Source organism: Mesoplodon bidens (assembly GCF_964165515.1).
Source record: "Mesoplodon bidens genome assembly, chromosome: 5".
In the NCBI taxonomy this organism is placed as follows: domain Eukaryota; kingdom Metazoa; phylum Chordata; class Mammalia; order Artiodactyla; family Ziphiidae; genus Mesoplodon; species Mesoplodon bidens.
Window position 1 is genome coordinate 7,508,625 of NC_138161.1, and position 14,153 is coordinate 7,522,777.

The 14,153-nt window shown below is 44.0% G+C and overlaps 1 protein-coding gene across 8 annotated transcripts in view; it reads left to right on the forward strand.

Annotated features, from left to right (window-relative positions):
* The window catches only part of ERG (ETS transcription factor ERG), a 281,996-nt gene that overhangs the window by 229,311 nt on the left and 38,532 nt on the right, over nucleotides 1-14,153 (forward strand). For all 8 annotated transcript variants that reach the window (XM_081234462.1, XM_081234461.1, XM_081234466.1 and 5 more), the window contains one exon: nucleotides 9,752-9,903. In XM_081234462.1, the coding sequence (XP_081090588.1) occupies nucleotides 9,752-9,903 (152 nt within the window). The remainder of the gene's footprint in view (nucleotides 1-9,751; nucleotides 9,904-14,153) is intronic.

Sequence of the window (14,153 nt, forward strand, 5' to 3'; positions counted from 1 at the left end):
AGGCTGAAATTCCAGGTGTAAGAGAGAATATTTAGTAAGGGTAAAAATAACACACAGCTGTGAAGACAAACATCTCCAGTTTCAGTTTGAGCCCAGAGTGCTACGTGAATCACTGCCGAGCTCCACCCGCTGCTCAGGCCATGGGCTCTGAAGCAGCTTTTCCACTGCCTCTGATTCAGAAATAAACCAGACCTACAAATTACCCCAGTGCTTTCCAGACAATCCCCTCCTTGTCTGGGGTCCTAAAAATACCTTTTGTGGTGACTACCTCCATTCATGGCGTGAAACTTGATTAGGAGTTGGTTGGGTCGATTAGGACTAAGTATGTGCTTTTAGGATTCTTATGAAGAAAACCACCTGAGGTTGATTGATTCCTATTCAGGTTTAAGGCAGACTTGGGTGCCGCGTGCCCCGACCAGCATCCTTAGGACCCTCTCGTGGAACTGACCTCTTTGGACTGTCAGGGTAGAGCTGCCAAAGAAAGCCTCTGTAGTCTAGCTTCATCATCAAGTTCTTAACATGAAGTCACCTGATAAACTAAAAAGAACATTTGGGAAGATAGTGCCATTCTAATAAACTCTAATGAGCTGAAGCCTGCCCGGGAGTAAACATTCACTTGCTCATCCACAAAAGGGTAGGATGGGATGTGGACTGTGGTCTTCCAAGACAGCATATGTGGGGCTGGGGAGAGGGGCTTCACCCACCCAAATGCAGGCACCACGAGAACAGGGACACTGTTGGGTCCCCAGCACCTGGGACAGTACCTGGCGGACACTTGCTCTGTGTTTGTTACACAGATGAATGGATAGAGAAGATGTGGTACATATGTACGATGGAATGTTACTCATCCATAAGAAAGAATGAAATAATGCCATTTGCAGCAATACGGATGGACCTGGAGATTCTCAGACTGAGGGAAGTAAGTCAGAGAAAGACAGATAGCATATGATATTGCTTATATGTGGAATCTTTTTTAAAAAATGGTACAAAGGAACTTATTTATAATACAGAACAGAAATAGACTCACAGACATAGAAAATAAACTTATGGTTACCAAAGGGGAATGGGAGGGGAGGGATAAATTTAGGAGTTTGAGATTAACATATACACGCTACTATATACAAAATAGATAAAACAAGCAGGACCTACTGTATGGCACAGGGAACTCTACTCAATATTCTGTAATAACCTATAAGGGAAAAGAATCTGAAAAAGAACATATGTGTGTGTGTGTGTGTGTGTGTGTGTGTGTTGTGTATAAAATGCATACCTGAATCATTTTACTGTACACCTGAAACTTACACAACACTGTAAATCAACAATACTTTAATAATTTTTTTTAATGATTGAATTGAGGAGGCCCAGGGCCAGATGGCCGAGGACAGTCTAGGGAGTGTGGATTAGTCGGAAGGCTCTATGGGCCGAGGAGGGGCTTGGGTTGCACATGGCCAGCGTGGACTTGTCTTTGTGGAAGACGACTCTGGTAGCAGGAAAGCAGACTCTCTGGAAGTAAAGCTCAAGAATACTCCACCCTCTCATTTATCCCTCTCCCCCTCTTTTGCCTTTGGTAACCATAAGTTTGTTGTCTACATCTGTGACTCTATTTCTGTTTTGAAAATAAGTTCATTTGTACCATTTTTTTTAGATTCCACGTATAAGCGATAAATGATATTTGTCTCTTCTCTGTCTGAATTACTTCACGTATACACACGACTATATATAAAATAGGTAATTAATAAGGACCTACTGTATAGCACAGGGAGCTCTACTCAATACTCTGTAGTAACCTATATGGGAAAAGGATCTGAAAAAGAATGGATATATGCATATGTGTAACTGAATCACTTTGCTGTACACCCGAAACTAACACAACATTGTAAATCAACTATACTCCAATAAAAGTTTTTAAAAAATATGCATTTCAAATGTGAAAAAAAACTTACTCCACCAGCATGTGATGGAGAACATGGCAGGGGAAAGCCGTCTCCAAGTGCAAGAGGAATTCAGGAACAGGAAGGAGGATGGGGCTTGAAGGATGGGTAGATTTTCGAGAGGACTGGCAGGATTGCCTTCACCCACTAGGAGACGTTACATCAATTGCCCAAGTTCGATTTTGACTTGCTTTGGGCTTTCTCTCGTGCCTGAGCACCTCCACTAACTGTTGTGAAGTGAGAGTGGATCACAGATTTCAGGTGGCTGGTGAGCTCGGCCCTGTCACTTGGGGCTGCATTCAGTGACATTCTTGGATAAATGAGGTCCATTCACACTCAGCTCAGGGCACAGCGCATCCTTGTCAAGCTAACGGTCGCATCTCTGCCATTTCACTGCGGGCTGTTTCTGTGATGGCATCTGCCCTGCTGTAAGTAGACTCTGATGTGAGAAAACCAATGTCAGATGTCAAGTTTATTTTGTTTTTCAAAAACCAAAGCCCTCATTTTAACGTCTTGGTACATTTTTATAGGCACATTACCCCTTTTCAAAGAAAGGGATTATGGAAACAGCTAAAAGAAGCTTTTGTGTTGGGCTGGGGTCCACTTAATCTTAAAAAAATTAGATGGACTCCTTTCTCAGTGGTCCAGCTTCTGTCCTGGTGCTCAGTTCTGTCTTCTTAGACCCACGATCTGAGTCGCAGGCGCTCCCACTCTCCTCTCTGAGCACAGACACTTCTTGCCTGATTTCCTCACACTCATGAATGTTCACCCATCATCTCTGCAGAGCTTGCGCCCTGCTGAGTGCCTCAAGGAAGGTTTGGGGAGGAACATATGATGTTCAACTGTAAATCGAGGTGGTCACCTTTTTCTTAAACCAGACTTACCAAAATTCGTATGTATGTCCAAATAAACAATGCCGCCTTTAGCGTCTCCCAGGAGGCTCTGCCTTTGTCTGCACAGGGCTGGCCCTACTCATCTCACATCTGCCGCCCTATCCATGACTGTCTTCAGGGCCACTCCCAGGATATTCTTCAGAAAATACCCAATAGTGATGACCCTGAGTCTTCTGAGGGTCCATCCCATTATGTGTTATGTCTGTGAAAGAGACCATTCCTATGGAGTTACCAGGGGAGGTCCTATAGCATGGTGGTCAAGTCCTTGGACTCAGGACCCCAACTCTGTAGGTTCAAATCCCAGCTGCTCCACTGCTGGTCGTGTAATCTCGGGCACAACCTGCCCCTCCCTACTCTCTGCAAATCACCTGTAATATTGCTGCTGCTTATTGGTATTTGACCTCGTGGAACTGTGTGCATGAGATGAATAATAACAGCTAACACATAGCATTTACTGTGTGTTAAGCACCATTTTGAATGTTTCACTATAACGTGAATACATAAAAAGAGTTTGGAGCCATCCCTAGCGTGAGTAAGCAGTCAGATATGGGATAGAAGATGAAACAAATAAGGTCTGCAAATATTTGTTTGCCCACCATGCAGAGGCAAATTTGAATTTAAAACATATAAATTAGAAGACTGTGGAAACTGGAATATGTAGCATTCCATCTCTCAAGATTTTTTTCATTTTTTAATCATTTATTTTTCATATTTTTGCACCCATTTTTCTGGTTGGCTGGTTCTTTCCAAAATCAGTGTCAAGAAATGGTAAGCATGGAGCGCCGGCTGACGAGATACAGTCTCCCAGTTCCTGTAGCTGAAGCAGCTGCGAGCTGTGTGATTGGAGCATCCTGCCTTATGTGTGGTATGTTCTCAGGTCTGTTAGGGGATGCTGGGAAGGATACTGCTTGCTGCATCACCCAGTTCTCTTCAAGAGAAGCCCCGAGAGAAACTTCTCTCAAGTTTCAGCCCAGGAAAAGCTTTGCTTCTGCTGAATGACTGGTTCGTGTGTATCTTTTTGACACCTTGAATTGTCACAGGATAGACTTCCTCTTTTGCTTTGGCAAGTAGAAAGTTCAGAGATAGACTGATGTTCTACCTTGAACAACTATAAATAGTAAGCTTACTCAATGTGCTCAATCTCTTGGTTAATTGCTTTTCTGCCCTCATATAACCTTCACTTCCATTCCTTTGATCATTTATGTCTTGTGTGCATTTTTGCAGTCCACCTCAAGTGTCGCATAGTTTGATGAAGGACAGGGGGAAGAAAGTATATTCAGAGCCACCACACATACACATAAATATAACTCTGGAGCTGCAGAGGGAAATGTTGGACTCTCCTCCTTAGAAAAATGTTAATATAAGCTAAGCATTTGTTCATCCAAGTAGCTTCTGGAGAGTCCTGCCTGGGGGCTTGGGAATGGAGTTTCCCAGCCCTCTGATTCTGTAACCCTACGAGAACCCAGGGGAGTTTGGCAGCATGTCTGACTTCTCACCTTGATTTAAATATAGTAGATTTTCCAAGTTATTTGATATTCTTTGCCATGTTCTTTCATCATTAACTCATAATCCTAGTCTGTTTTAAGAAGTCAATGATCATGTTCTCAACTCACCTTAATTCTCCAGATGCTACTTAAGAGTGATTAATTAATTGAGGCTCAACAGGCCATCTTAGTTGGGCATGTGTCTCCAGTTATCAGAAGAGCACCAACCCCCTATCTTGTTCATCATGAAGGTTGAGGGGGTCTTTCTACATTATTTCTCTATTTCCTAGAGTGACCACAATTACACCCAAGTGGCATGGAAATCTGTTAGATTGCTGCAGAGATTAAACTCCTGAAGCTGTGTGGCCCCAAGGATGTTTTAAGGGGCTTGGAGGCTGATACACCCAACTTTCTGGCACCCCAGCTGTTGTCCACTGCCTTCCTGAAATTCTTCAGTCTGAATCAGCCTCCCCCTCTCAGAGCAGCCCCAGCCCAGTGTGGGATTTCTCCTGCTGTGAGCGGTCTTCCTGCCTTCTGTTCTCTCTCACTGGTGCCACATACTGTATGGGGTTGTCAAGACCAGTGTTTTGTGGGTTATAAATAGAACCCAGACCTGAAAATGTGAATCTGAGAATATGGTTAAGACACAGTAATTTTTTATTTATTTTGTTGTGGTAAGCACACAACATGAGATCTACCTTTTAAACAAATTTTTAAGTGTACCTTATTGTTGACCAAAGGTGCCAAGTAGTACAGCAGATCTCTGGAGCCTTTTCATTCTACTTGACTGAGACTTTATGCTGGTTGGTTAGTAACTTCACCACTTCTCCCTCCCCCAGCTCCTGGAAACCAACATTTCATTCTTTGATTCTCTGAATTTGACTTTTTTAGATACCTCATATAAGGGGGAATCGGGCAGTATTTGTCTTTCTGTGACTGGCTTTTTTCACTAAGTATAATGTTCTCAGGGTTCATCCATGCTGTCATCTATTTCCAAATTTCCTTCTTTTTAAGGAGAATAGTATTCTATTGTATGAGTGTACCACAGTTTCTTTATCTATTCATCCATCAATGGACATATAGGTTGTTTCCACGTCTTGACTATTGTGATGGTACCGTAGTGAACGTAGAAGTGCTGATATCTCTTGCCTGATTTTAATTCTTTTAGATAAATATGCATAAGTGGGATGGCTGGATCATATGGTTGTTTTCTTTTAAATGTTTCAAGGAACCGCCATACTGTTTTCCAGGGCAGCTGTACCATTTTGCATTCCCACCAACAGTATGCGAGGGTTCCAATTTCTCTACATCCTCACCAACACTTGTTATCTTTTGGGTTTTGTTTTTATAATAGCCATCTTGACAGGTGTGACGTGATATCTCACTCTGGTTTGACTTGCATAATCACTTTTCCATGCCCTTAAAAGATAGAGTCTTTGAGAGAAATATCTTGAACCATGCTTATTAGCAATAAAGAAATTTATGCCCCAAATAATAAGACAGAGAACTTTTCATATTCACCAATTAATTACCCATTTAGCAGGCATCTAATGAATTGCCTTAGAACTTTCACAAGAACTGTTAAAGAACACATATGTGAATACTAAGAATATCATATTTAAAGGGATGCTCTTTGCTACGTGCATTTCAGAGTAATGTACTGAATGCCCAAACCCTTACCATGTTAGAATAGAGAACATGGGATCCTCTGTTCTAGGCTTGGGACAGGTAGGATACCAGGCTGTTTGTGGGAGCTTCTCCCTGTGACTTCTCGGAATGCACAATGAAGGTAGAGCTAAACAGTGCAGTAAGCAAGGGGCAGATTTCCAGTGTGGATCTTTTCTTACCACAGCTGGGCAAAGAGCTGAAAACACATTTATTGGGAGACTTTTCAATATACACTTTGCAGTTCTCTGAATCATGTTAAGATTTCTTTTTCTTAAAATAGCAGTGTCTAAATTCCATGAAAAAAAAATCCTCCCCCAGGATTTCCCTCTCTTTCTTATTTCCGTCTTTTTAGATACGCTCTGGATGGGTCACACATCTGCTGTGCTGGGGAATGAACAGTCCAGGGGCAAGGATGGTGGCCTAGACTATGAATCGTGTATGTATCACAGTGCACACCTTAAGCCAGAGTAACATGTGGGGCAGGGTGTTCTTGATGCCTTTCTGAAATAAAGATCTGTTCTACCTTTTAAAGGGCCGCCATCCTAGCCATCTTACCTTTACTGGGTGGGGCTGTCTGTGCGGGGGTTATAAGTGTGACCAGTGAGTAGAGGCTGCCCAGCTTCAAGCCTCAGTTCTGCCTCCTCCTGGCTCTGAGACCTGGAGCAATTCCCTTCTCTTTTGTGTCATCAGTTTACACATCTGAGAAATGGAGGTAATGCCAGCGGCCACTGCACCAGGCTGTTGTAAGGATTGGTAACTGTTAAGCTCTCAGAACACGGCGACATATATATATGCTACTCTTTTTGCTATTAAAATTTCCAAGAGAATAAACAAGGCGAAATGACTGAACAGTGAGAATAGAACACCTGGGGCCCCTTTAACCAGTATTTATTGAATACCTGCCTTGAGTCTCGTATGTCATTGGCCCTATGGGGTGACCTCTCCCCTCTTTGGGGTTGGAGTTCTGTTAGATTTATTACTTAGATTCAAAAACTATGTGAAGTGATCACAAACGTGGTTCCCTTCTGTCTTCCTCTGAAGCGAAAACAAAATACAGTGGAAAAAAGACAATTTTTTTATTGAACTGAAGGTACAACATTTGAGAATAGGGTTTCATTCTGCTGCTTTTTTTTTACAATGAAAACTGGCTGGAAAAGCTTAATGAGATGAATTATGTCGTCTGGTTATAAGATGAAGACAAAATAACCTTACTGAAGACTGCCCCAGTTTTAAATACTTACACATATTTTTGGAAAGCTCTGGTAAAATGCAATTTAATAGCTCATTATATCTCTGTATTTGATGAGGGATCCATTTTAATGCCATGGGGAAACTGATTTGTTCCTAGAGCTTTAGTCCTCAGAGATGGAAATTGAACAACAGAATTGTAAGAAAATGGGAGAGTTGGAAGGTAGGGTCCATAATCCCCCATGTTTCCTCTTTCTATAATTGTATACATCTCTTTGACATTTAACTTTTTAGATGGATAACTGCCTTGCTGGAGAAGAAAGAATTTATGGTGCCTGGTATACAGCAGGCACTCAATAAAAGATGGTCTACATGGAGGAGTGAACGAATGAATCTGAACAGTGCTCATCTTAGATCTTAAAGATGTTACTTGAGTGACACTCATCACCTAAGTAGCATCTAAAGTCTTTTTCCCAAAGAAACAAACCCCTTTAACTCTCTTCCCTAGTAATTTCTCTCCTTGAGACCAGTAGACCAAAACATACATACTCCACTCAACTGATGGAATTTTCCAAAGGGAAAGGAAACTAAGTCTCAAGTGAAGACATTCAGTGTTTTGATATTAGGATGGGTCTTTTAGAGATAAGTGTTGGAAGCCAGGAAAAATAGCATCAAGAGGAAATAATGCACGTGTAGGCAGCATTGGAAATATAGAGGGTTCACACCGTGGGAACTCCCGACTGCTATTATTTTAAAATTTCCTTCATGTTAGTACAGCTGTGAGGATGCCATGAAACAGGGTTGTGTATTTCCAGGCCCGTGGTAGGAACTTAGTCCTGGATGACCCCAACTATAAGCTCTATCCACAGACATACCTGATCCTTCCTCATCATCAGCCGTAAGCGCCCTCCATCAGCACCAGACATGTGCAAGGGATGCTGAGAACAAATCCGTATTTTCAGAGTTCCCAGATGCTGAACAAACTCTTTCCGGGGTCTTTGGTCTTCTCTTCCTGTCCACACCCCTGCCATGGCTCTTGGGTCTAGATGACCCTTTCCACCCCACCTCAGTCCTGCCCCACCCAGAGAGGGCCGTTCTGCCTCAATGCCTCAGACCATCTCTGACTTGAAGGTCATGTCCCTGCCAGGCCTATAGTTCCAAGATTCTGCAAATTGGCTGCAGAGTTCCAGCAAACAAAGTGTGGAGGAGACAAAGGAAGGCTCACTGGAGTGGAGCCCACACCATCAGGGCCTCAGACATTGGGATGGAAATCTAAAATCCAGTGGAGATGCGTAGATTCCTCAGAGTATGAAACATCCTGTGTTGGGTAGCACTTGAGAGGAAATTTCCAGAAATCCACCTTAGAAGACATAACCCAACCATCAAGATCCCTCAAAAGAAAAACATTTTTCTGTTTCCTGGTTAAGCTGCATTTTCTGTTTGGAGTTTCCCCATTATGTATGATCTCACCATGTCCAATAACTTTCCAATCTCACTTAAAAATTTACATTCCCCTTTTTTCTTTTTTTAGAAAGGCAGGTTTGTCTTTATCCAAGAGGCCATGGCTGTCTTAATGAACAGCAGCCCTGTGAGCTGTTCCCCGAGGCCCAGCAGCTGGCTCCTTTCTGCAGGCACATAGCTGGTTTCACCCCCCGATCCCAGTCCTACAGGGCTGCTGGGGTCCCCTGTCCTGCTTCCTCCTCTGATCTTCCTGCCTGCACCTAAGCCAGGAACACTGGGGGCCTTCCAACTCTGTGTCTAAAGACTGGCTGCAGGGATTTGAAACTGAGTGCCAGGATTTCGCTCTGAGGTTGTGAAGAGGCATGTACTCTAGGGTAAACCTTGCTGAGGGTCGTCTCCCAGCATCTGTGTGCGTGGCCTGTTTACAGTCACGCGGGGAGAACGAGTGCCAGTTCCCTGCTCCTTGCAAGTGTTTCCAATCAGTTGTCACGGAAGGGGGTTTGACATGACAGTTTCAGGAGGAGCTGGCAGGTGGCAGCTTGGCTTCCCACGTGCCTGCCCTCTGCTTCCACTGAGCAGGGGCACTGTCTTTGTCTGCTCGGGCTGCCATCACAAAACACCATGGACTGTGGTGGGCGGGGGTGGGGAGCTTAAATAACAGTTCTGGAGACTGGAAGTCCAAGATCAAGTTGCCGGCAGGGTTGATGTCTGGAGAGAGCTCTCTTCTTGGGTGGAGGAGGGTGGCCACCTTCTCACTGTAAACTCAGTGGCAAAGAGGAGAGAGACAGAGACAGAGAGAGGTATCTGGTCTCTTTGTCTTCTTATAAGGGCCACTAATCCCATCATAGGGGCCTCACCCTCAGGACCTTGTGTAAACTTAATTATCTCCCAAAGACCCCACCTCCAAATGCCATCACGTTGGGATTAGAGCTTCAAAATATAAATTTGGAAGAAACACAGCCATTCAGTTCACCACAGACACTGCAATTGTCTTTTCACAGTCTCCTGCCTCTTCCTCACACCCCTCCACCTTGCCCCTCCTTGCTTCTCTGGGTATCACGCGGAGACAGGGAGGAGGGCTCTGGGTTGCCGCAATAATGGAAGGATGTGTCTTCTCCCCCTCCAGGAACTCCCCCGATGAATGCAGCATGGCCAAAGGAGGGAAGATGGTGGGTAGCACGGACACTGTCGGGATGAATTACAGCGGCTACATGGAGGAGAAGCACATGCCGCCCCCAAACATGACCACGAACGAGCGCCGAGTTATCGTCCCAGCAGGTCAGAGCCTCGGTCAGCGACCCAGGCCTTCCTAGAGCTTCATTCAGTTCTCTCTTCTTGCCCTTGGCATTGGTCACCCTCCACTGCCTGGAGCAGTGGTTGTAAATGGAAGCCAGCAGAAGTTGGTCCACCCACAGTGAAATGTTCACTGCTCTGTGTGTGTGTGTGTGTGTGTGTGTGTGAGAGAGAGAGAGAGAGAGAGAGAGAGAGAGAGAGAATCCATGAAAAGTGACTTCTCTAAGGAAGAACTGGCTTTTCTCTGAGGTTATTTGGTGTTAAATATCCTTCCTTTTATGAGGTGCTATTTATAATAGAAGGTAGGCTTTAAAAGGTTTTTTTTATCTAGCAAAATTAAAAGTTGGGAGCCCTATATTGTTTGATCTCAAACTCTGAAATTCCACCTATCACTGACCTATATAACACAGACTCTGAGAGCCAGAAAAATTCTTTACCAGAAGTAATTCTAAACCCAAGCCAAAACAATAGCTCTGGATTTGAGGAAAATGCCAGGAATTTACTTATTTAGCAAAACTAAAGGTAATAGGAAGGATGCCTTAAACCTCCTCCGAGGAAATGCACTACGTAAAACCAAAAATATCGCCACAACCATAGCAACGGTGACAACCATCACTGCTCAGTGGGTCCTGACTCTATATTAAGTATTTGGTGAGGGATGTGGAGACATAGAAAGTTTGGTGTCATGAAATCTTGGGAAATAGGTAGTGTCTTTGTCACAAGTGCCCTGATGAGGAAACTGAAGCTTGGAGGGGTCAGCCTGCAGTTAATAAGAGGCCGAGTTAGAGCTCAGGCCCTTCTGACTCCTTTGTTCTCTTCCTTTGGGGGGGTGGGGGTTGGAATGAATCTCAGCCCCTTGCAGTAGCCCTGCCGGTTCCCTCCCATCACCCACTGCAGCCACCTGGTCCCCGTCTTGTTCTGCCTCAGGGGCTGAACTTGCTGTTGCCTCAGCCCAAAGCCCCCCGATTCCAGGGAGTTCTGTCCTTCACCGGGGCTCTGTGCAAACATCTCTTCAGAAGCCTTTCCCGACCACTCCATCCGAGTCGCCCCCTCCCCACTCCACCCAGTGACTCTCAGCCCCCCACCTGCCTCATTTTCCTTTATTGCCTTTATTCCCCTCTTTCACTATAGTGGACATTTATGTGAAAGCTCTCTTATTATCTCCCCCCTCAATAGAATGTAAGCCCTACAAAGGCCCCACCTCCATGGCCAGGTGCAGTACCTGGTGTGTACTAGGTGCTCAATGAATATTAACCGAGGGAGGAATGGAGCAAGGGGTGCCTAGCCACTGGATAGTGCTGCCCGGGCTGCTGCTTGTTGCCGGAGTAATAAGAGGTGTGCCTGGGTGAGGTTGGTGCAAACTTGATTCTCCCTTGCCCCAGAAGTCACCTCCGTTCATCTCCATGAAGTGTGATGGCAGACGGGTTCAAATCCCCTCCGTGGCATGATTCCCACTCCTGCCCCTCCTTCTGCCTCAGATCACATCCAGTGGACTTCTGTTCCCATTGCTTTCCAAACAGGAGAGTTCAGAGTGCAGCGTCCTTGGCAAAACATCTGACTTGGGTTCGTGGACTGGGTTTCTCTTCAGGGTTGTCACTGTGTGGCTTTGCAGCAAAATGATTTGATGCAGTTAGGTACAAAAGGGATCATCCACCCCTGATCCTGAAGCACACGTTGTAAGGCTTTTAGAGGAGACAGCGGAGAGAGTCTCAAGTGTGCCTTAGGAGAGGGACAAAGCTGGTTTTCGTGTTTCTTGAAAGACAGTTGACGTTTGTGCAGAGGGCATGTATTTGGTTTGATCGTGGGAAGTAAGCTGCGTTCCTGAGGCCCCTTACTTGTTACTGTGACTTAGAACAGGAGGCATTTCCTGTTGAATGGGAAAAAACATGGCAGGGCAGATGTCCGAGATGCCCATCCTGGGTGTGTGGTACCTACAAAAGGCTTGAGAACAGATACGTGCCTGGAGAGGAGTGGGAGGGCAGGGATGCTGTTGCCTTGGACACTGGCTGAAGCTGGACGGGATGACGTAGAAACCCAGAGGATGTCCACCTGAGCCCATCTCACCCTGCGGCTTCCTCCTTAAGAAAGTATTTTCTTCAGTTTAAGCAAAACAAAGTCTTTAGTTCTTTAAGGTGAGAAAATCAATCTGAGGAGAGGCCCACGTTAAAGATGCTTATTTGGGTTCCATGTAGAATCGCAGACCCAGGAGCTAAGCCTGGTGCCAGTATATCCTTTTTTTTTTTTTTTTTTTTGTATGATTCCATTTATATGAAAGACCCAGAATAGGCAAATCTATAGAGATAAAAAGTAGATTAGATTAATTTTATAACATAAATAGATTTTTATAAAAATTTAAAAAATTGAATTACAATATTAGTTTCAGGTGTACAATATAGTGATTCAGTATTTTTATAGATTATATTTCATTTAAAGTTACTACAAAATAATGGCTATATTTCCCTGTGCTATACAATATATCCTTGTTGCTTATTTATTTTATACATAGTAGTTTGTATTTCTTAATCTCGTATCCATATCTTGCCCCTCCACCCTTCCCATTACATCCTTTTAACTGACGAGGTCCTGTTTCTGTCCTGCCAGCAATAGCCTTTGATGTCATCAATATCCTTTCCAGTAGGGCCAGACTTGGTGGCTTCCTATGTTAAATAAACTGTTTAGAAAACAGGAGAGGTATTTACATGGGAAAGAGGCAAAGAAGCAATTTAATCAAGTCAAAGCATCCACCATTTGTGATCTGTGTAGTAGGTGCTCATTAAATGTCAGTTGGTTGGGTGGAAGCCTGGTTGCGCAGATTGGCTCATATTAAGTTTCTGTGTAAAGGCTGGTTTCATCTCCTGAAGAAAGTCCTCTTTCAGCTGTTCCCTCCTTTGGTTGCTTCATGCCAATGCAGAGGCAGTTATTCAGTTGACAGGGTTTGTAAGAGAGCTCATTGTGGCTGGTTTTGCAAGTTGTGAGTCTTTCAGTTATTGGTCAAGCCTCCTGTGTGTGTGTTCATACACAGACACACAGATGAACACACACACACAGAGCTGCGTTGCACAACCCAGAAAATTCCCCAGTGCAGAGATGGCGGACGTGGGGACCACTCTGTCAGCTGCTGCCTCTGTACCTTAGGCCCCAGCTCTGGGATCCAGGCACTCACTTGGGCACATTTTGGGTGTAGAGAACTCCACAGACTTAGGTAGAATTCTCCAAACCTGGTTCTGACTGGTTCATATAGTTCCTACGACTTAAACACATTGATTGGCACTCATAGGTGCAAATCAAAAAGATAACCAAAAAGAACCCATTACTTACTCTAAAGCACTTGCACCATCAACCTGCATACTGACATTCATGTCCTAGACCTAAAAATGGTCCTGATACACACTGGCCTGAAGATTGGTGTGTTAGTGAGAAGAAAAAGCAGAACTTGGGGTATTGTCTGTGTTCACATTGGGCTCTTGTACCTGAATTCCTCACTTCTCAAAGTTCCTGGTTTTGAGACTCACTGTCTTTAACTCAAGAGCTTTAAAGAAACTCATAAATAACCCTAATGAATAAATATATACCTTCATTGGATATATTTACATTCTCTCCTTGTTTCAAAATGGATTTAAGAAAGCTCACACAAATATAAATAAAGGAACAAGACAGAATCCATTTTCAGAGTAAACAGATAGAGAACATGGGCTAAAGTAAGAACTTAACAGACGGTGAAACCAGGAGGGGGGTTTGTATGTTTGTGTATATATGTATATATTTTTAACGCAGACTTTTAAATCCTGCACAGTTGCAAAAAGTGGGTGTTATTTGGGTCCAAGGTGTCAGCAGGCTGTGTGAAGGTGCCTCAATCAATACATGCCTCAGTGTCCCTAGAATAAAAAGAAAACAAATGTGGGAAAGATGGCCCAGCTATTAATTCTGAGTCTAGAGAAAAATGTGCTCCTTGGTTTATTGTAGGAGGGTAACAGGGAAGTCACAAGAAAAATAATCAGTAGAGCTGCCAGACATTCTGGGAAACCCTGGCTTACACCTGTCATCCTGGCAAGGTTGGTGATGGTGCCCCTCCCCCTCAAAATGTAGTGGTTAGACAATACATCACACCTGTTCTTCCTTCCTTTCTCTCTCTTCCTCCCTTCCTTCTTTTCTTCCTTTTTTCCTTCCTTCCTTCCTTCTTCCTTTCTTCCTTTCTTTCTTTCTTTCTCTTTCATCATCCATCAATCATCTATTCT